The sequence below is a fragment of the Mustela nigripes genome, chromosome 13, assembly GCF_022355385.1.
Source record: "Mustela nigripes isolate SB6536 chromosome 13, MUSNIG.SB6536, whole genome shotgun sequence".
Classification (NCBI taxonomy): Eukaryota; Metazoa; Chordata; class Mammalia; order Carnivora; family Mustelidae; genus Mustela; species Mustela nigripes.
In genome coordinates, this window is record NC_081569.1 from 63568623 (window position 1) to 63590949 (window position 22327).

At 41.3% G+C, this 22327-nt stretch overlaps 1 protein-coding gene and 1 non-coding gene across 3 annotated transcripts; one reads left to right on the forward strand and one right to left on the reverse strand.

The window, feature by feature from the left end:
* Positions 1-4719: 4719 nt before the first annotated feature.
* Positions 4720-21968, reverse strand: GATM (glycine amidinotransferase). 2 transcript variants are annotated; one of them, XM_059372743.1, is made up of 9 exons: positions 21801-21968; positions 20097-20315; positions 12116-12311; positions 11061-11251; positions 9896-10033; positions 9557-9721; positions 7826-7889; positions 7226-7342; positions 4720-5752 (listed from the first exon to the last, which is right to left on the reverse strand). In XM_059372743.1, exons 1-9 carry the CDS (start codon positions 21867-21869, stop codon positions 5640-5642), a joined length of 1272 nt encoding a protein of 423 aa, XP_059228726.1. In that variant the 5' UTR covers positions 21870-21968; the 3' UTR covers positions 4720-5639. The 2 variants fall into 2 exon arrangements, with proteins under 2 accessions (XP_059228726.1, XP_059228727.1); XM_059372744.1 differs by lacking the exons at positions 20097-20315; positions 21801-21968 and adding an exon at positions 19805-19863.
* On the forward strand, positions 10521-10666 carry LOC132000370 (U4 spliceosomal RNA). Its single transcript, XR_009399263.1, has one exon. It is a non-coding gene; the product is annotated as a U4 spliceosomal RNA (small nuclear RNA).
* Positions 21969-22327: the final 359 nt, after the last annotated feature.

Below are 22327 nucleotides of genomic sequence, written 5' to 3' on the forward strand. Positions count from 1 at the left end.
GGTTTATCATCTAGCTAATAGCTCTTCTCAAGAGTTCTTTCATAAAAGAGGGGAAAGAAATGAGAGATGGCTGGGGAATGATATGATTTAAGAGAGTTTTTTTGTTAGAATAGAGATTTGAGTGTGAGCACTTAACTTTATTTTCTTTTTTAATAAGGAAAATAATACCTATCTGAAGTTTGTTGGAAGGCTCCAATGAGGTGAAGCATGTTTTGTACACAGGATAATGCCTAGCATACTGTAGACCCTTAATAACAGGCATTAATATTCATGTATGATCATCACTCTTTTGGTAAAAAACAACAAAGTTTGTGATTCACATGTTACCTTGTTACTAGGTTCTTTTTTTTTTTTTTAAAGATTTATTTATTTATTTATTTTAATTTGACAGACGGAGATCAAAAGCAGGCAGAGAGGCAGGCAGAGAGAGAGGAGGAAGCAGGCTCCCTGCCAAGCAGAGAGCCCAATGAGGGGCTCAATCCCAGGACTCTGAGATCGTGACCTGAGCCAAAGGCAGAGGCTTAACCCACTGAGCCATCCAGGCGCTCCTATTATTAGGTTCTTAAACTAACTTATTTAAAATCAAGATTGTACCCCTATTGAGTGTTTTGAAAATTGTTAAGTAAATCAGAAGTTAACTAATTTGTCAAGGTTTTAGAACTTGAATAATTTTGATTTTGTAACTTCCTTAGCTTTTCTCCTTCTCAACTGGGTTCTAAGCTACTAAATCTGCCTTCACATGGAAGCCACTTTTCCCCTTAGATGATTTTCATTGCCTTTTTTAAAAAGACTTTATTTATTTATTTGGCACAGAGAGAGAGCACAAGCAGGGGGAGCAGTAGAGGGGGAGGGAGAAGCAGGCTCCCTGTTGAGCAGTGAGCCCCATGCAGGGCTGGATCCCAGAACCCTAGGATCATGAAGGCAGATGCTTAACTGACTGAGCCACCTGGGCACACCTTCGTTGTTTTTTTAAAACCATAATGCAGTCCTATAAATGGTTGTACAAATGAATTACACAAATCATACACTGATTTGGTATATTAGTGGGCTTATTTTTATTCTTATTAGTTTTTTAATGTGTTCTTTTTTTTTCCCTGTAAGTCATACTTGAAATTACCACATGACCTGGCAATTCCAACCCTATTCCCAAGGGAAAGGAATATATCCACACAAAAACTTGTACACAGATATTCATAGCAGCATTATTCATAATTGCCAAAAAGTAGAAATCGACAAATAAAATGTGGAATATCCATACCGTGGAGTTTTGCTTAGCCATAAAAAGGAATGAAGTATTGATATGTGCTACCAAATGCATGATCTTGAAAACATTTTGCTAAGTGAAAGAAGCCCGTTACGAAGATCGCATTGTGTATGCTTCCATTTATGTGAAATACCCAGAGTAGACAAATCTTTAGAGACAGAAAGTGGATTAGTAATGGGCTGGGGCTTGGAAGGGAAATAGGAAATGACTGCTAATGGCTATGGGCTTTCTGTGTGGGATGATACTTTCTAGAGTCCACATCTGATAATCTGATATCAGGAGTCCCTGTGGATATGTTTCTATTGAGTGTTATTTGCTGAAGGGGTCTTTTTTCCTTCTGCATCTATTTTCAGGTGGGACTTTGTGAAATTTTATTTTTTGAAATAATTGGATGGATGGATGGATATTTCTTCAAAAAAGAATTTTCATTGCTTTTTTCCAATGCATCTCAGAGTACCAGCAATTAAGTACCATCTTAATCCATTAGGAGGCTCGAGATTTTCTGAGCTACAGAAATTTGAAGGGCTTTCTGGGCTGCAGATGATCAGAAGATTTTCTGGGCCACAGACGATTTGAAGCTGAGCTGAAGTCAGTGCAAGGGCTGGTTTACTTCCACTTCCCCTTAATTCCGAGTGTGTGCCCAGTGTCATGCTGAGTCACATGGGAGGTGAGGCAAAAGAAACATCAGTAATACCAATCCTATCTGTATTTAAAATTTTGATGTTTTGTTCATCATGAATTATTCAGTATTTTATTAATTAATTTTAATAATACTGCATTGAAGTATTATTTATGTAGATTAGTAAGTTCTGGGGCTGCCCAAATTTAGTGCCCAAGGTGAGTACTTCACTTAACTCACTGTACTCCCAGACTTGGGATTTTTACATCCTAGGAGTCTGAAGAGACAAAGCTGTGGATTCCCCCACCCCGGCCACCCAGCTTCGTATAAAATCTCATAAAGATTTTGGGGGGTACTCCCTTAATCTCCTCCTTTATTATGCAATTTAGGATTAAGGGTCTAAAGACTTCTACAAATTCAGGACTAGAGTGGATTAAACACAAACATTTATCTTCATTTTCTCTCTGAAACTGCCCTAAACTGTTATTCTGCCTTGTTGCAGAATAACAAGATAAAAACCCACCAGGATGAAGAGAAGGGGAAAGAGAGAATAGTAAATGAGAGCTGTCCACACATTTCCGGAGAGAAGACAGCTGATGGAGGAATGATATCTGATCCGATAGCAGGGTGCAGGAAGCAGAGCCCGAGTGTCTGCAGAGATAGTGAGAAGCAAGCCAATTCACCCCACAGAACCCCACAGAAAATATATTGTTCTTTTTTTTTTAAGTTTATTTATTTATTTATTTATTTGTCAGAGAGAGAGAGAGAGAGAGCAAGCACATGAGCACAAGCAGACGGAGAAGCAGGCTCCTGGCTGAGCAAGGAGCCCGATGCGGGACTTGATTCCAAGACCCCTGGATCATGGCCTAAGCCGAAGGCAGATGCCTAACTGATTGAGCCACCCAGGCACACCAGAAAATATGTTGTTCTTACTATCTCAGAGGAGAGGAAACAACAATCTGCGTTCCAGTCTCCAAGGAGAGGCAACGACAATCTGCATTCATGTGTTATGATCTGTAACACACATGTACAGGATCCCCTCAAGGAGAGTGAACTCCCCCACACACTGTCAGTCTGGTCAGGTGGGACTGAGATCTAATACAACTGGACAATATTTCAGTACACTATTTTGGGGATATTATGATTAGCTTAGAAACCGAGGATTAAGCTAAAAGAGACTTATTAAAATAAACTTAACTAAGGTCATAAAGTCATATGAGGATTGGGGATGATTAATTTAACTCTAATAAAATTCAGGGTCCTACGCAGACTGTAAAATCTGGGGGTATTGCACGGGTTGGAGCAACCTGTGGTCTACCACAGACAACTAGGAATACGTTGCTATTGCTCCCCACCTCCCGGACTAAACTAGAAGCTCAACACCCGGTGGACCTATTTGGCTTTTGGAAAAATCATATCCTTCACTTAGGGATAGATACTATAACTTAAATCTAAAATTACCTGGGAGGGGCACCTGGGTGGCTCAGTGGGTTAAAGCCTCTGCCTTTGGCTCAGGTCATTATCCCAGGGCTTTTGAACTAGAAAACCACCAATTGCTATTCTCCAGTATACTCCTTCTAGAAAACAGCTATAGGCTTGTTACTGACTGTATATGAAACAGCTCTAAGAACTGAAGGATGTAAGATTATGCTAAGACATAATGCCCAGCATGTCATGCATGATGTCAGAAAAGCTCTCCCAATGTGGAGGACAATGCCCATCCTAATATGGAAATAGAGCAGAAAAGCTGAGGAGAAAACCTGAGGGAGTGGACACTTGACTGCCTTTACTTGCTCTGTGAAAAATGAAACAGTAAGATCAGATAAGAGAACATAGTGAAGGTTTGGAATAGGCACTGGGGATAATGGGGGGGTGGTGTATGTAGTAAAACTGCTGAGCTGTATTTAGACCTGGGAATATATATATATACCCTAAGTATGCCCTAGTCCACATGACTCTCTCCACTTCTTGAACAGGATTTGGCCCAGTGTAGAACTGATAGGTGTTCCTGTGAGGGGAGGGTGAGAAAGGACACCAGAATACAATGGAGCTAAAGGTGTTGGCAGGGGCACAGGCATAGGGTAAACCTATGGCTCATTTCAGAGCTCGTCTTCCCCACCCTCCAACCCCCCCCATTTCTCATGAGTCAAAACATTTAGCGTCTTGAGAACAGATACTCTCTTCTCTGGGGCCTAGGATTAGTCCCATGTATTCAGAAAACATTTAGATATTTTTGAATGAATTAATTAATAAAATTTGGGGGCACCTGGGTGGCTCAGTCGATTAGGTGTCAGAGTCTTGGTTTCAGCTCAACTCATGATCTCAGGGTCGTGGGATTGAGCCCTGATCCGGCTCTGTGCTCAGTGTGGTCTGCTTGAGGATTCTTGCTGTCCCTCTCCCTCTGCCCCTCTCCCATGTGTGTGTGCGCACCCACTCTTTCTCTAAAATAAATAAATCTTTTAAAAAACTAATAAAATCTGACTCTGCTAAGCATTTGTGAATACACGTATTAGGTTATTTACTAGGGATGAATGTATTATTTCAGAGCATTAAAATTTTGTCCCTAGAGCTACATTCTTATAATTTACCTATGCTTAAAATAATTGGGCTGAGGTGCGCCTGGGTGGCTCAGAGGGCTAAGCCTCTGACTTTGGCTCAGGTCATGATCCCAGGGTCCTGGGATTGAGCCCCGCATAGGGCTCTCTGCTCAGCAGGGAGCCTGCTTCCTCCTTTCTCTCTGCCTGCCTCTCTGCCTACTTGTGATCTCTGTCTGCCAAATAAATAAATAAAACCTTTAAAAAAATAATAATTGGGCTGATGCCAAACTCTAATGAAATCCATTCTGTAACATAAAAGTTTATTAGAATAAAAATACATGTACAACATTAAAATTATTTCACATTGCATATAGGTTTTACCTCCATTAGTTTTTTAATGCTTTTAAGGTCTGTGCTTGAAATAATTTGCATATCTGTAAACCAAGCTTAGATTATCAAAAATGCAATATATCCATTAGACACTAGAGATCAAAATTTAGGATCAGAACTTATAGTTAACTAACAACCTATTGCACTAAATATTCTTTAAAATTTGGACAGAGAAGAAAGATTAAATCACTTGAAATGAGGTAAGTTGTATGAAAAAGTTTTTAGTAGCAAATAGCAATGTTGAAATAAGAATATTAAAAACATTCATGGAAAATACACTTAATATGTTTGCATAGTCTAGGTTATTTTTTAAAGACAAAAAATTAAAAATTACCAAAACTCCTCATTAGAAAAAGAGACAGTTACCTGGTTCTGCTTAAGATCTTTGTATATTTTAAGTCTTTCTCTCATTTAGAAAAAAGAAATGATACAAACATTCACAAGTCTTAGAAAAAAGGAAAAAAATAATGAAAATTAGGACCAACATTTCAAGCTGCCTTTTGGAAAGAAAATTAGAAACAGAGGTAGATGGTTAAATATTAGTGGCCAAGGTACTCGAAGAACTAATTTTTGTTGGTATACATTCACCAGATGTTTACACTTAAAGCCAAATAGTAAATGAATTTAGGAGGAGAAAGTAAGACCTAGCACAAGTTATTTCCTTACATCAAAGAAAAGTAATAAAAATAAACCAGGCTTAAGACCCCTGTTAAGGATACAATTGTTTAAAGCACTACAGTTCATGCACTTTTTCAAGTGGGAGAATGAACCTTATCCCTAAGCTTCCTAGATTTCTTGGAGGCCAAGCCACCAGCACCGTCAGGCCCTGTCAGTCAAAGTAGGACTGCAGGGTGCCTCGGCGCCGGACATCGCAGGTCCAGCAGTGGAAGCCTCCTCCCAGGGAATTGGCATTACGGATGCTAACCTTGATGGTACTGATACCTGCATCAAAAGAGAGACAGGTGGTCAGTTAGATGGATGCCCAAGAAGATTCTCCTGTAGAAAGTAAGCCCAAAGATAGGTAGGAACCCTGTGTCTCTAATCCTCAAGTCTACCTGAACCCCAAACAGTCTTTCAACTGTTTTGTCACTAATTATATTTCATCTAACCTATTCCACTGCTAATATAAAGTCTTCACCAGACAGCAGACACGGTGAAGTCTATTTTGTTCTGCTGACAATTCTCAGGTCAGTGTCCTCAGTGGGTTGGATGAGTGGGACAGGATCAACTTCACCACCTTAAGAAAACAATGGAACTGAGCTTGTATTTTTAGTATGCTGGGTTGGATGCTCATTCAGGTACCAAATCTATTCAGGCAAGTAGTTTAATCTGGCATCATTTGCACTGATGTGCTTGTGATGATGTGCATGGCCCAGTTAACCAACTGTATTTAGAAAGAAATCTATTGTGTTCAGCACAATGGGATTTTATTTTTTTATTTGTTTTCATTTTTGGGGGGTGCAGTTAACCAGCATATAGTACATCATAAGTTTTTTGTTGTAGTGTTCAACGCAGCATAACAGTATTTTAAAAAAGAAAATATATCCTCTTCCCTCAAAGAACACATTATTTTGAGAGGAAAGATAGCTCTAGAGTCACTAAAAGTTCCACTGGGGTAGTCAGGGAGGGAAGGCAGCAAGAGCCATTGGAAAAGACTTTCCCAAGAAAGTGAGACTGGGCAGGGCTTTGGGAAGTAAGAACAGAGTTTGCAAGGGGTAAGGAGTGGGCTTGGGATAAAGAGTGGACTTCTAAACACAAGTGTGTTTCCTGGTAGACAGATGTATTTCTCTTATTCAGATGGTCAGAGCTATTTTAATCCTGAATTGGAAAGGTTCCAGTTGTTGGATAAAGTTTGCTTTAACAAGTTCCTTGTGTGTAAATCATAAAATATGATGAATCATATATCTGGTTATTAATAATATTTAAAGTTGAGAAACAATAAAATCTTAATGGACAAAGAAACTGTTTCATGAAAATTAGGAAAAAAGTGGCATAGCATTAGAGATCATATCATTAGATTGGGCTCAATCGAAAATGGACAGGCCAGTCTTTTTCAACTGATAACACATTAAAGAGGGATGTGTCAAGGGGGAAAATCATTTCTTCTGGGTAATACACCTGAAATATGAGACATGAATCTTCATACATGGGTACCAAGAGGTTAGGTAAGTCACAGAAGATTGATATACTTATTGCTAAGGGATGTTTGAGGAGCCTGAAATGCATCTCCAACCCTTTGGGATTATGATTGTTAGAAATAAAAATATTGTGTATCTATGAAATAATAACATGGTACCTCTAAAAGGAATAGCAATTGAATTACGTAAATCATACATCAGACCTAGCGGTAATTTCTTTAGTTATTCTGATTTAATACTTTCATGCATGACGCCATGTCTTGTTTATTGTACATACCCAGTTTTTCAAACATCTTTTGAATTGGAACTTCATTGGCATCCACCATGACACGCTTCTCATCTAGCATTAAGACATTCATGGAAAGCCATTTGGATGACATCCAGAGTGGGTGATCTAAAAATTGTAACAACTGTTAAATCATGTCCACTATCATCTTTGTTTAAAGCAAGGTTTCCAAAGTGAAGAATATTAAAGTGACACTTCCATTCTTTCAGTAGTTCACGTTCCCTATGGAATTTTATTTTAATCTTAAGACAGTTTATCTATGAATGTTAGGATTCAATCTAGACTCAATCGATTCCTATTACACATTTGGATTTCACCTTGTTTTCTTTAAAAACTCATTTCTTGCTTTGTGATGTTGCTTTATGCTGATTTTTCCCATCTTCTCACTTGCATTGTGTATGGAAGGAGAGATTACAAACATAAGTCCCAGTCTTTTCTTGTACCTATAGGCCCAGGTGCTACCTTACTCCTTCCTGGGGAAACATTTTCTTTATTAAAGTACTAAAATTTGGGCTGCTGTCTATAGATGAAAGCTCTTCTTCAGTCACTGAAATACTCATTTTAGCCTGGAGTATGTAACAGTAAACATACCATCTGGGATGACTGGTATTGGAGGAGTAACTATGGTCCATCCTGCTTTCTTAAAAAGATCAATCTGCAAGACAGAAACAAACAAACAAACAAACAAACAAAAACCCCAAGGAGGTTTAAATCTATATATGCTATTATTATCATTTGTAGTCTCTGATAGCTCCTATGATTAATAATTCTTTTTTGAGACACTGACTTCTCAGCTGCCAAAATATAATTATATTTCCAAACATTTGGAGTGATTTTATCTGAATCCTAATTAGAAATGTAAAATAAAATGACCATATCACCAGGTTAAAGTTAAAAAAAAAAAGTAACAGAAATGTTAAAGCTTTTAAAAATATTCTCATGCTTGGGACGCCTGGGTGGCTCAGTTGGTTGAGCAGCTGCCTTCGGCTCAGGTCATGATCCTGGCGTCCTGGGATCGAGTCCTACATCGGGCTCCTTGCTCGGCTGGGAGCCTGCTTCTCCCTCTGCCTGCCATTCTGTCTGCCTGTGCTCGCTCCCCCCCCCCCCACCGATAAATAAATAAAATCTTTGAGAAAAAAAAAATAAATAAATAAAAATATTCTCATGCTTTATTTAGGTTTCAGAGATCTTAAAACATGGAAGATACTTTCCTTGACAAATTCACATTAAAGAAAATGAAAATATCTCCTATCTATTTAGCTATAAGGAAACAAAAATGTAATGACTGTGTTAAACCCATAGTCCATCCACTTCATAGTCCATCAGTTTGCATCTCTACCATAGCATAAAGACAGGTATTAAGGATGTACTCCCAAAGAACCATAAATGTCCTTACTGACCATTATAACCCAGCCATTCTTATGTTCACATACTCACTTAGTATATCAATAAATTATACTAAAGTGAAAATGGATAAGTAATCTGGTCATTGGGTATAAATATATGGGATGGAAATAAACAGTGACATGGTAAAGTAGTCATTTTTTTTTTAAGATTTTATTTATTTATTTGACAGAGAGAGATCACAAGTAGGCAGAGAGGCAGGCAGAGAGAGAGGGAGAAACAGGCTCCCCGCTGAGCAGAGAGCCCGATGCGGGGCTCGATCCCAGCACCCTGAGATCATGACCTGAGCCACAAGGCGCCCCTAAAGTAGTCATTTTTAAGAGGTTTTTAAGAGGTATATTGCAGCCTAACAAATAACAGAGTCACTCACCACCCAACTGGAAGTAGGAGGGAGGCAGCAGAGGCAGGAGGCTGCAGATGGTAGCAGACCAGCTGCTCTCAGAGACCAGTAGCTCTGCTCCTTCCTGTGGGTTGGGCTGGGCAAAGGGGAACTGACCCACTGGAGAGGGAGAAAGACACCCACTACCCAGGGTCACTGTCCCACCATGCAGGGATCATTCTGTTTGCAGTTCAGCTGCTATGGGATCTTGGCTGCAAGCTGTAGGATAATATACTCTCTTCGATAAAAACACACAGAGACACACAAACTGGAGGCTTTGCCTTAAGGCAAGCCTTAAGGAAAGTCAAAGTCTGATGACACTACACTAATTATCATGGCTACAACATACATCTGGGAGTTCTGGTCACCTTACAGTAAATCCACCACAAGCAATCCAATGTTTGATTCTCATAATGTTGAGCACCGCTGAATCCATCATTTACGACCATTAGGAACCATGGAAGTGCTTAAAATAAAAATGGTAGTTACTTCAGTTGGTAGACTCTAATGCTTCTCCAGAGTCTTAAGGGCTCCCTTACCTGATCACACGGTCGGTCAGGGTTGGACAGCACAAGGCCAGGTCCAATGATATTGAAGGTGGCATCAATATGCATTGGATTGGGGTCTTTAAAGGAGAGGATATGCACTCTGTAGTCTGGAGCAAGATGCCTACGCATCCATTCAATGCCCAGATAGTTTGTAACCTGAAAATGAAAGGAAGACATAATTCTATAAAGATTTGGTTCTACGTTTAGATAACTAAAAATAGGATGAAAATATTTTCATCAAAAAATACAATAATGTATAAGTAAATAATAAAATAATGAATTAAAAATGTAATAATAAAGTGTGGAATTTAAGAGGCAGCTTTTATTAACCTGGCTTCTCTGTGCAAAAATATCTCTTCCAGCTCTAATGAAGTCAGCAGCATCAAAGCATGGCTCGAACTCAGTTGTCACAAATTTTCCCTGAGCAGCCAATTTGTGTCTGTCTTCTACTGAATGGATAGGGTAATTCTATTTGGAACAAGAATGAATACATACAAAGGAAATTACTTATGGGACATCCATTACTAAGAAAATTAATTCAACATCATCATTTCCCAAAATAGTACTACTGTTTTAGACTAAAACATGCATGGGGAAGAGGTAGGCCCATGCTAACTGAATCAAAATAAACTGACAACAAAAAACAAAAGCCCCAAACTAGGCATGACAGCAATTTCTTGATACTTACAAGAAAACGGTACAGCAATGGTAATGATTTTGAAAATATTCATGACTCATATTGATTTATGTAGCTATCTACAATAGTGACAGTCAACAGGATGAAGTCATTCTGTTATTTTAGAAAAGGAATTTGGTCCTGAGCCTAACTCATACCATCAAACAAGATGCCGTGCATCCCCTGCCAAAGTGGATTTGGTGTGGTGGAATGAATTCATTACTCATTTCTGTCTTTAAACACCTAGAAGTAATTTTGATCTTTTGATTCTTTCTATACAGCTTTGCGCAGTGGCAGTATCGTAGCCAATGAGGTTTATCCGAGGCGCGATTATTGCTAATTGATTCTTTCTATAAATGATCAAGTAATAAGTGACCTAACAAGGGATATATACTTCCTTTTACTGTGAATATGGCCTGTAGACCCCCGCTGTTTTTTCAGAAGAAAAAGTTACTTTTCTGTTTCTACCAATGAATAGCTATGTCCCTTTAGGCAAGCTTTCCTCCCAGTAAGGGGAGGATTGATGCTCCTCCCTCCAGAGGGTTTTGTGAAGAATAAACAGGACTGACAATGTATAAAAGCATTTAGTTCAAGACCTAGAACATAATATGCACCAGATAAGTGTTAGCTATTACTATTACTGTTATTATCACAATATCATTTACCTTATTTTTATCATAAAACATTTTTTTTTAAATGCAGTTGATGTTCTCAGTTTCTCAAACACATACCAAATACAAGGTTTCAGAGAATCTCTATCTCATTCTCTGGATTATTGAGAGAAGTTACTAATAAGCTCACCTATAATTAGGGTTTTACCTGGTCATAAAGCTTATCACCCATTGTTGGCTTGGGAGCAGTTGTCCACTTGGCGCCACGGTGGAAATAGTCTTTAATAATTGACCGATATGCACGGTACTCAAAGAAGCGGGCACGCCACGCCATGGGAGCCTCGATAATCTCATTGCCCACAACTATCAGGATGTCACGAGGCATTGCCCCATATAAACCTATCAAACAAAAACATTCCACAACAACCTCAGTAATGCTCATTTCCAAGACAGAAGAATCTATATAATGGGATCCCATGTCTTGGTAAAAAAAAAAAAAAAAAAAAAAATACAGAAAATCTATAGGAATGTGTATGAATTGATTTATATGCAAATGGAAAAAGATGGAGTGATATATACTAGATGATATAGACTAGGCTGTGATATATACTAGTGATATATACTAGATTGTTAGCATGTGTGGTGATGGCAAAGCTAGGAAAGGAAGGTAGGAAGGAATGAAGGGAGGAAGGAAGGGAGGGAGATGAAAGCAAAGGGAGTGAGGAAAGAAAGGAAAGGGAAGAGAAGAAGGAACAAAGAAGAAATGAATAAGGTCCTTGTTCAAAGATATCTAGAACGACCAAGTTTTCACGTTTTGTAAGCTCCTTTCTTGCTACATAGAAACAGAGTTCTTCAGGGAGTATCAGTACCACAAGATAAAAATTGGGCCAAGGATCGTTTCTAGAACTGTGAATTAGAACACTGAACTCAGGCACAGAAACGATCTTGTAGCAATGTCAGTTAAAACTAAAACGGGAATGTTTCTGTTCCCCTCGTAACTTCTGTAAATGACATGGAATCCACTGTTCTGTGAAAGGAAATGATCATAAGGTTTAGAAAAACTGCTTCTTTCAAGAAGATTTTGATTTACAATGGAGTTGAGAATATGGACATCTTAATCATATTGAAAAGAACCAATCTGTTCCTAAGTAATCTTTAAAGTTTCAAAGGATTATTAAAAGAATCTCTGAGAGATTATCTGAGCTTTTAAGAAAGAAATTAAAAATTAAGACACTAGCAGTTGAGGTATCCAATATCACTTACCCGTAGACTCAAAATCAGGAGTTTTATACTTCAGTGACCAGTCAATGGGGTCAGGTCTCCTCACTGTCACTCCTTCCATTTTTAAAATATTGCACATCTCTTCAATTTCAGCAACAGCCTTTTTCAAATGATCTTTGGGAAAATGATGGCCTCCATGCTTCTGGTAAAATGGCCAGTACTTTTCATATGTGTTGGCCTACAAACAGGAGAAAGTAAGTGAAATACTTAATCAGGGAAAAATACAACTCATGATAAAGTCCTAGGCAGTGAACAAGGATTTCTATAACCTATTTTTTTTCTTTAAAAAAAAAAATTTGTATTTATTTGAGACAGAGAAAGAGAGACCATGAGCGAGGAGGAGAGGGAGAAGCAACCTCCGGCGGAGCCGGGAGCCAACTTGGGACTTGATCCCAGGACCCTGAGATCATGACCTGAGCCAAAGGCAGACACTTAACTGATGGAGCTATCCAGGTGCCCCTGGTTTGTATAATTTAATGGAAATGAGATTAAGACTATGTCTTGTCTAGTGTTGATCCCCAGCACTGAGCACACTGCCTCTCTGAGAAGACACTCAATATTTGCTGAATGAAGAATTCTAAATTTTCTTGATGTTTTGAGACCTTTTGCACTGTTTGCCCACGATCTTCTGCCCTGCCATTCACAGCATGTCTGCCCTCAGGTGGGCTTGGAGTCTTCTCCAGTTTTTATTGGTCCTTCATAGTAAAAGCTTCATAGACAAAACAGGACATAGGGACTCCGTTAGACAGTCTTAATTTCCGCTTTCCTAATGGCGCATGGAAGAGGAATGAGGCACAAACAAGTCAGCTATAAGACAAGGAGCAGGGGACAACAGCTGGAAGGACTGTCACCCAAACAACTCCTCAGTCTCATATTTATTAGATACAAGGTAGCAACAAAGGAGAAGAAAGAAGGTTGTACAATAGCCATAGGTCTAGTAGGTAAACAAGAAGGAACGTGAGTCAGATGTTGGTCACAAGTTTTAGAGGTAAACTGGGTAAATAAGAAGAGTAAGGTGTGTCTGGTCCACAGCTGGGATTTGTAGTTGTGCTAGCACACTTAAAGGGATTACCTTAACCGCAGGCTTTCTCTGAGGTACAGGAGACAGGGAAAAAGGGAAGCAGATGGTGTCCCGCCCTGAGCTGGCGGGCATCCCCAGCTGCTTGGCTTCAGGGCGTGTATCATCCCCTCCACCAGAGGCCTGCTGCTAGTACCTGTTTTCTCAAGGTCATCCTTAAGCAAGCTTATGTGACCAGTACAACTCCTCACTAGTTAAAGTTATATTTTGAGCAACATATTATTCTGAGGATGGTTACACTAAACGAAATCAAATAAGAAAACAAACAAAAGAGCCTAAGATAAGAGCACATCCGTACTTAGATAAAACCATGTGCTACCCATGCATCCCAGAATTCTATCTAGAAAACAGCACTGCAAGATACTCTGTAGGAAAATAGTACACTGCCCCCTTAAAATTAGGGACATATTGTCAAACAAACAAACATTGTCTTTGCTGCTCTTAAAAACCCATTACTGATTTTCTCATTCAACAGAATTAGCACTTTGCAAAATTGTGCAGTAGCCCAAATCTGCCTTTGCTACTTCGTAGCCTTCCCTGTAGACATGCCTCCCCTCCCCAGTCTTTCCAAGTTCTCCTACCACTTCAAGTCCTTTTGTCACAGAAGGAAGTGATCCCATAAATGAATTCACACACTTGGCAGCTGAAAAAAAGCGTAACATTTAGAAAGTGTCCAAGGGTGATGCGCATTTTAAAAAGACAACTGAATGAAAACCAGTTAAATGCTTTTAAAAAGGCTCGATTTGCTAAAAATGACTATTGAAATAGGGCAAGCCTACCAACTGTAAAATAATGGTTTTCAAAAATATACAAATGTAGAAGGATTCTTCATTCAGATTGTTTAGCATGTTCCTAAGTTCTCAATTTAAAGAAATACACTGGGAAATGTAGACGATGTTTATGGATGTAATTTATCAAGGTAGATGAGGCAGAATTCCAATCAGAAGATCCGAACGCTAGGAGAAAACTTGGGACTTTCATCAGAAGACTGGCAAAGTGATATGCATCCATATACTTTAAGTTTAAAAAAATATTTAAAGGAGGTATTTAAGAAAAATATTCTTTATATCATCGATTAACTGACTACCTACCAGTCCTGATCATGTCAGGTAAGGTTTCCACACAAATCAGACAATTTCAGATAGTGGTTAAGGGAACTGGGTGATGAGATACAGTGTCTAGATGTCTAGCCCCATAATGTCAAAGATGATGTCTTTTCCAGATTTTCTGTCTCTACTTCCGTTTCCACCTCAGTCTGATAAATATCAAACATACAAAGGCAGATCTGCCTCTTGTTAGTTCATTACCTAGGTTCACACCAGTAAGGCTGGAGCTGAGCCTGCTGGAGAAGGAATAAGAATCTGAAAAACATGTCTTTAACAAAAATGGAGGATGCCGGTGAGGCTCTAAAAATGGGCTGGCAAACTAAAAGTCCATGGCCATTTTTTTTTTCCAAGTAAATACAAGTTTTATGGGAACACAGACACACTCATTCATTTACATATTGTCTGTAGCAGTTTTGTTTTGTTTGCACTATAGTCGCAGAGTTGAGAGGTGAGTGGTCATGACAGAAACGTGTGGTCTGCAAAGCCTGAAATGTTTATTATCTGTCAGAAAAAAGTTTGCTGATTCCTGTCCACATTATTGGCTAGTTGCTTTTCTTTTGAAGATCTATAGGAAAACAACAGGCTCAGACAAATATCATCAGTATCAAACGATCGGTATTAATTCACGTAGTTTTTAAGATCAATCTACTCTTTTTAAAAACAAAAGCTTTCCACTGTTTCTCACTCCTAGGAAGTCCGGCAGCAGCCCCCAGAAGGAGAGGATAACAATGAGTCTTTATAGTCCTCTCAGACACATGGCAGTACTACTCCTCCATTCATCACTTTGCCCTTCTCATGCCAGGCACATCGCTTACAGTCCGCTAAAGGACAAGAAACCTTTGAAACTTTAAAACTGGTTCCAGCAGATGCACAGCCATGCTGTCTTGCCGGACACAGTCCAAAGTATTCTGTGTAACTATGCAGAATGAAGCTGGCCTTGGTAAATAGGAACTAAGCTTTCCTGGGGGGGGAGAAAATCTACTTGAACAGTGTGAGTTTCCTTGTGTAACTCATACTCTGTCTGGCTAAGGTTGAACAAAGTCCAAATGATCAAGGCACATTATATTTTCTAAGACATAGTTGGAAATTATTTACACTTCCTTTGTAACCCTGCTAAATGAGTAAGCAATCATTTACAAAGTGTCTGCAAGATAAAAAACACTATGGTAAATTCTTAGCATATGATTTTAATAACCTGTTGCAGAGATATGGCTGCACTCCTGGAAACTTTATAGTCTTTAAGAGCTTAAAACCCTTTGGGTTCGTGTGAGGGCCGGGGGGTGAGGGGGTCGGTTGCCAAACGAATTTTAAATAGTCTTTGGAATATTTCATAGATAGATAGATAGATCCAGCCTCAAGCTTATAGTACATTAACCTTGACTGACTTTGTATCTTATAAAAGGTCCTTTCTTACTTATAAAAGATCCTTTCTTACAAGCTTTGTTGTTTTTTTTTTTTTTTGATTGATTGATTGATTTGACAGAGAGAGATCACAAGTAGGCAGAGAGGCAGGAAGAGAGGGAGGCAGAGAGAGAGGAGGAAGCAGGCTCCCCGCCGAGCAGAGAGCCCGACGTGGGACTCGATCCCAGGACCCTGAGATCATGACCCGAGCCGAAGGCAGCGGCTTAACCCACTGAGCCAGCCAGGCGCCCTTACAAGCTTTGTTTTAAAGATAAAAGCAAAACAAAAAGCACATATTTGGTAGAAAGTATTCATTATGTTTTACAGAATAAAAAGCTACATAGCCTTTAAAAACTGTGCTTCCTGAAAACTATCGTCCTTACTCCCATAAAACTTCTGTAGCCTTTATATCTTCCAACCAATCTTATGCCTAATTGCTCAAAGCAGTTTAATACATTATTTTATCTTTCATTGTTCCCAAGATGATTGATACATCTGTATCATTATTCATTAGTAAGGCCTTGCCTTCTGGGGGGTATGCATGTCTTTAATTTTCTCTAGTTACCTAGTTAAGCATGTGGCATAAAGCAGAAATAACCAGACAAATGAACGAAATCAATACTGCTAATACTAGCAATATCTACAATCATTGCACTTAACAGTGTACGTCTGTAATGTAAACCTAGATCCACACAACAGTAATGAAGTATGGTTTTGTCCCTTGAAGCACTTAGCATGCAACCTTTTACCTTCATATTTAATCTTGTTAGGTAGATAGCAAACCTCTTAACATCTTCACCTTATTGAGGCCCAGAAATCTGTGGAATCTTGCACAAGGTCAAAGAGCTGATTAGCCAAGACTAGCATCAAGCTTCTTGATCAAATACGTAATTCAGTCCTTGTCTCCTGACTTCAGCCCCATATACTTTCCAAAAATGACAGAGAACTCAAAATCATGTGTGAGAATCATGTCTGTTTCTATAAGATTACATAGCACCAAAATCAACAGTTTTACAGACAAGTAAAATTTAAGCTATTGCTTGAATCTGAAATTTAACTCCACCTAATTAAAATGGTTAAGGGATGGGACTTCTTTTTAAGACAAGACTTAAAAAAGGATGCCTAGGTGACTCAGTTGGTTAAGCAGCTGCCTTCGACTCAGGTCATGATCCCGGCGTCCTGGGATAGAGTCCCACACCTTGCTGGGCGGGGAGCCTGCTTCTCCCTCTGCCTCTGCCTGTCTCTCTTTAATTTTCTGCCTGTGCTGGCTCTCTCTCCCTCTTTCTCTCTGACAAATAAATAAATAAAATCTTTTTTTTTTTTAAAGATTTTATTTATTTATTTGGCAGAGAGAGATCACAAGTAGGCAGAGAGGCAGGCAGAGAGAGGGAGAAGCAGGCTCCCTGCCAAGCAGAGAGCCGGATGTGGGGCTCGATCCCAGGACCCCGGGATCATGACCCGAGCCGAAGGCAAAGGCTTAACCCGCTGAGCCACCCAGGTGCCCCAATAAATAAAATCTTTAAAAAAAAAAAAAAAAAGACAAGACTTAAAAAAGAAAATGCCTTTTTAAAACACATGGATGATACATAAATTAATCTGTTCAGCAAACATCACATATCAGAACCAGAGGTAGTTTCAGAACAATTAGAACTTACGACTTTTTCTATTACACTCTCTTCGAGGTCTAATTAAAAGTCATTTTCTTCAAGAAGACTTCCTAACTCTCCAGCATTTGGTCATTGCTTTTTCCTTTACTTTTCTGGCATTCAATTCAACTGCCAGTTGGCTGGCATAAGATACTTAGCTTTAGTCTTTGTTTCTAGACAAAGATATCTCTCTGAACAGAAAGCAAGGTCTTTTGTGCTGATACCTCTGGAGCCCCAGTACAAGGTAGGCAGCATTTCTGCTCATGAGGGCAATGATGTAATAGAACTTATTTCCTTAATCCATGTTATAAATAATATTGTTAATAATCAGGAGGAATTTAAGTACATTGAAGATATATTTCGAACCCATGATTAATGGAAGCTCAGGCTGTGTCGCAATGTGGATGGCACTCCCTTATCCGAGATGAAACCTGAAAACCAAACCACAGAGGCCCAGCTTTAGGAATATTACACATAAAGAACACTAGGAGTTTTTAGGAGATATTACTTGTTGCCAGCGAAACCCTGGAAGGCTTTGGGGAAGGGACCATCAGATCTCTGTGGTAGCAAGAGGGGTAGGTTTAAACTACAGACAGGAGCAGTACAGGAACAGAGATGGAAGAGTCCTCAGTGGGAGCACAGTCAGGATGGTTGTTTGGGGAACAGTGAGAAGTTGAGTTTGGCTGCTTATAGGGTTATCATATAAAGTCTGCTGAAAACCAAGGTGAAATTTTATTTGAGAGGGACCCAAACAAGAATAGACATCTGCTAACCTGCCATATTAACAAACCTCTATGATGAGCCAATGATTGAAATGGGGAGTCCTGGAAAGGCAGATTAGAGCCAGATTGTGAATGATCTTGAATACCATGAGAACTTTATCGGAGGTAATGGTAGGGGACGATGGGGAAGGGGCACCTGGGTGGCTCAGTGTGTTAAGGCTCTGCCTTTGGCTCCAGCCCTGATCCCAGGGTCCTGGGATCGAACCCTGCATCGGGCTCTCTGCTTGGCAGGGAGCCTGCTTCTCCCTCTCTCTCTGCCTGCCTCTCTGCCTACTTGTGATCTCTCTCTCTGTCAAATGAATAAATCAAATCTTTTAAAAAAAAAAAAAAGAAAGAAAAGAAAAGAAGATTGGGAAATAGAGGAGTGATAGGAGCAGGATGAGCAACGTGATCCAATTTTGGTTTAAAAATGCACTCTCGGGGGATGCCTGGGTGGCTCAGTTGGTTGGACAACTGCCTTCGGCTCAGGTCATGATCCCGGAATCCCGGGATCGAGTCCCGCATCAGGCTCCCAGCTCCATGGGGAGTCTGCTTCACTCTCTGACCTTCTCCTCGCTCATGCTCTCTCTCACTGTCTCTCTCAAATAAATAAATAAAATATTTTTAAAAAATGCACTCTTGGGGCGCCTGGGTAGCTCAGTGGGTTAAAGCCTCTGCCTTCGGCTCAGGTCATGATCCCAGGGTCCTGGGATTGAGCCCCCCACACCAGGCTCTCTGCTCAGCAGGGAGCCTGCTTCCTCCTCTCTCTCTACCTGCCTCTCTGCCTACTTGTGATCTCTGTCTGTCAAACAAATAAATAAAATATTAAATAAAAAAGAACATCTACTTTAAGAAAATCTCTCTTATAAAAATAAAAATAAAAAAGCACTCTCAGGGTGCTTGGGTGGCTCAGTCCTTAAGTATTCACCTTTGGCTCAAGTCATGATCCCAGGGTCCCGCTCTGCAGGAAGCCTGTGTCTCCCTCTCCCTCTGCTGCTCCCCCTTCTTATGTTCCCTCTCTGTCTCTCTGTCAAATAAATAAAATCTTTAAAATAAAATTTAAAAAGCACTCTCACAGAAGCTGGAAGGTGGTTTGGAGAGAAGAACAAATGAGGGAGACCAGTGAGGGATTAGCTGCAATGGTCCAGGCAGTATATGTGATCCTGATCTAAGGCAGCAGCAGAGGGATGGAGGTAAGGTTGCTTTTGACAAAGGACTTGTTGAATCTTGGACAATGGATGTAGAGGATGTGACTGAGGGAGAAATCAAAGATGGCTCCTTGTTGTTTCAGTTCTAGTAAATAGAAATGCCAAAACTGAAAAGGAAGAAATGAAGAAGGGTCCAGTATAGCAGTGAGGCTGGCAGCTGAACTCAGGATGTGCCAAGGAGTTTTAACACGTTGATCTGGAGAAAGATCGGGACCAGACTGGAAGTGGGAGGCGAAGCTGTGAGAAGAGGGCCAAAGTGAAATTCTGCTCAACAGTAACCTTACAGACAGTGAAGGAAGATGTGAGGAATAAGGAAAGAACTACATTTCCAGATGAGATCTGTCAGAATCTGAAGGAAGGAGTTATTTGTGTAAATAGTATAAAACACCAGGGTTGCCTGGATGGCTCAGTTGGTTAAGCATCTATCTTTGGCTCAGGTCATGATCCCAGGGTCCTGGGATGGATCCCTACCTTGGGCTCCCTGCTCAGTGGGGAGCCTGCTCCTCTCTCTCTCTCTCTCTCTGCAGCTTCCCCTGCTTGTGCACATGCTCTCTGTGTCAAATAAATAAATAAATAAATAAAATCTTTAAGAAAAATCAAACACCACAGGTATTTCATGTAAGATAATTAAAATCACCACTGGGGTTCAGAGGTCTGGAGTAAGCTACAGTGAAAGCAGCTATAGAGGAGAATGGGGGCAGAGGCCAGCCTGCAGAAGATAAGGAGTGAACCGCCTTCAGACATGTGAATACCCTTGCTTTACCTTCACCTCCACAGTGAATGGTGGAACACAGGCATTTTCTGCTCTGCCCACTATCACTTCTTCTAATGGGTCCCATTCGTTGTAAGAAGAGACGGGGCAGTCCTTGGGTAGAGGATCAGTGGCCTTATCATCAGCTGCACAGGAATTCCGGGAGGAAGCAGTAGCTGCCTGGGTGCTCTGGAAAGTTCTCTGCACCCACCATGTTAAGGTTCTTCCAAGCTTCCAAGAACAAAGAAGAGATTATTGCATATTCCTATACAGTACTTGCAGGCAGGAGGAAATAGAATGAAACCCAGTATAATACAGACATTTAAAATCCTTTAGGAAAATGTAAATCAAGATGTTAGTTACTATATAGGTGGGTAGTGGGGCTATAGTTTTCCCTTCTTGTTTTTTTATAAATTATCTTTTCTCTATATGTGAATTGACATAACTCTTTAAAGCCCCTCATTAGATTCTGTCCTAATATCTCAGAATGGTTTTCTGCATTCAAGTTTTAATCAAGCTTTAAGCAACCCTTCCATAGATGATGGATCACCCCGTTCCTAGAAAACCACAGAAAGCTGCTCCATATCTCCCTGCCAAGTCCAGCTGGAGGAAGAAGCCTCCTTCCCCCTTCAGTGTTAAAAGTCACCAGTACTTTAATACTTTTTTTTTCCAAATGAAAATGTAGAAGCATATGTAAAGAGTCTTATCTTTCAGAATAATCAGCTTCAAACTAAAAATTCTGCATTGCTAACACACACTTCCCACTCTTTGGCACTTCAATTCTGAGAGTAACCAAGTGCCATCTGCTCCATTTCACAGATGGTCCATAGTATCCCAGCCATGATAGAATTGACCCAAGCACAAATTTATAAACCAGAAAAGAGAACTAAGAACTTACAAAAAGCCTTTTGAAAATCTAGAGCCTATAAAATCTACAGTAGGGAGAGTCCCTCACCCGCCCCCCCCACCCCGAGCAAATCTCAACCACCACCCACACCCCACACCGCTCCCCTGAGCCCAATGTCGCTCCTACTCTGTTAAATGCCTTAGGAAGGAGGCAGGAGGGGAGCCAGGGTGGGGACCAAAGGAGGAAGGAGAGTGACAGCTGTTCTAGAAGCAGCTGCCAGGAGAGAGCCTAACTGCCCGGCTATTCCTGTCCCAGGAGCTAGGAGGTCTGCAGACGCACCCTTAGAAACCTGCAAGCGGAGGGCGGGGACCCGGCAGAAAGTCTAGGTACAGCCTGAACTAGCTCCAACTCCTCTCTGGTCTCGGGACTGCACGTTATTCTTGGAGTGGGCCTGCTTGCTCCCTCTCCATCCCAGATTCCCAGTTTGCCTCCTCTCCCGTCCATCCACGCCACACGAATTTGCCCGCAGGCTCCCCAACTCTATGCCCCATCCCCTGCACTGAAGCCCTATAATTCCATTCTTGTATTAAGAAGTGTCACTCGTCGGTCCCACACCCTCACCCCGGGCCGGAAGCCTCTCGGAGCAATCAGCGTCGGGCGGGGAGGGCGGCGCGCCCACGGGGTGTGACCCCAATGCCTGTCCCGCTTTCCCCGGAACCCGCCGAGCTCCCAGCAGCCAGCAAAGACTGTTGAAGCTGAGCTTCCAAGGGGGGCCCGAGGGACACTGTCATGCAATGCTGTCTGGGGAAAGCGAGGGAAGGCGAGGGGGAGCGCGCGCGGCCGCCAGCCGAGGCGGGAGGCGCACGCACCCGAGAGCCGATGTAGTGCACCGCCTCGGCGCCGCGGCTCCCGCCGCGCAGACACCGCACCCGCAGCATCGCCCCGCGCCCGGCTTGTCCGCGAGCGGAATGTTCCAGGTGCTCGGCCGCGTCCGTCCGAGCCTCCCGAGGGCGCGCCAGCAGGCGAAGTCACGGCGGGCGGCCCCCGACTTTTGTAGGCTCGCCCCGCCCCGCCGCCCTCCGTGCGCGCCCCATTGGCTGCTGGGAACAGGTGGCTAGGCCGGGGGAGCGCAGGCCAGCGCGCCCCGCCGCTCGGAATTTAGGAACCGTTAGGGCACAGCGAGTGGCGCGGGGTCCAGCGCCGGTGTTTGCCTTTTTTTTTTTTTTTTTTTTTTAGTTTGTCAGTCGGCCGACTGGCTTCGGCTACCAAGCCCAGCCTCCGTCCGCCGCGGGAGGCCCACCCGTGCTTCGGGGAGGGGAGGAGCACGCGACTTCTGACGAAGGAAACTCAGTAGTACGTTAAATGTACATTGTTGGATGACGTGGGTAAAGCGTAA

Excerpts from the sequence above, each read along its gene's own strand:
- GATM (XM_059372743.1), bottom strand. The coding sequence starts at position 21,869 with ATGCTGCGGGTGCGGTGTCTGCGCGGCGGGAGCCGCGGCGCCGAGGCG. Across the intron at positions 12,312-20,096 it reads CATTCACTGTGGAGGTGAAG|GCCAACACATATGAAAAGTA; the intron begins GTAAAGCAAGGG and ends TCCTGTTTGTAG. Across the intron at positions 5,753-7,225 it reads AAAGATGTTTGAAAAACTGG|GTATCAGTACCATCAAGGTT; the intron begins GTATGTACAATA and ends CTTTTGATGCAG.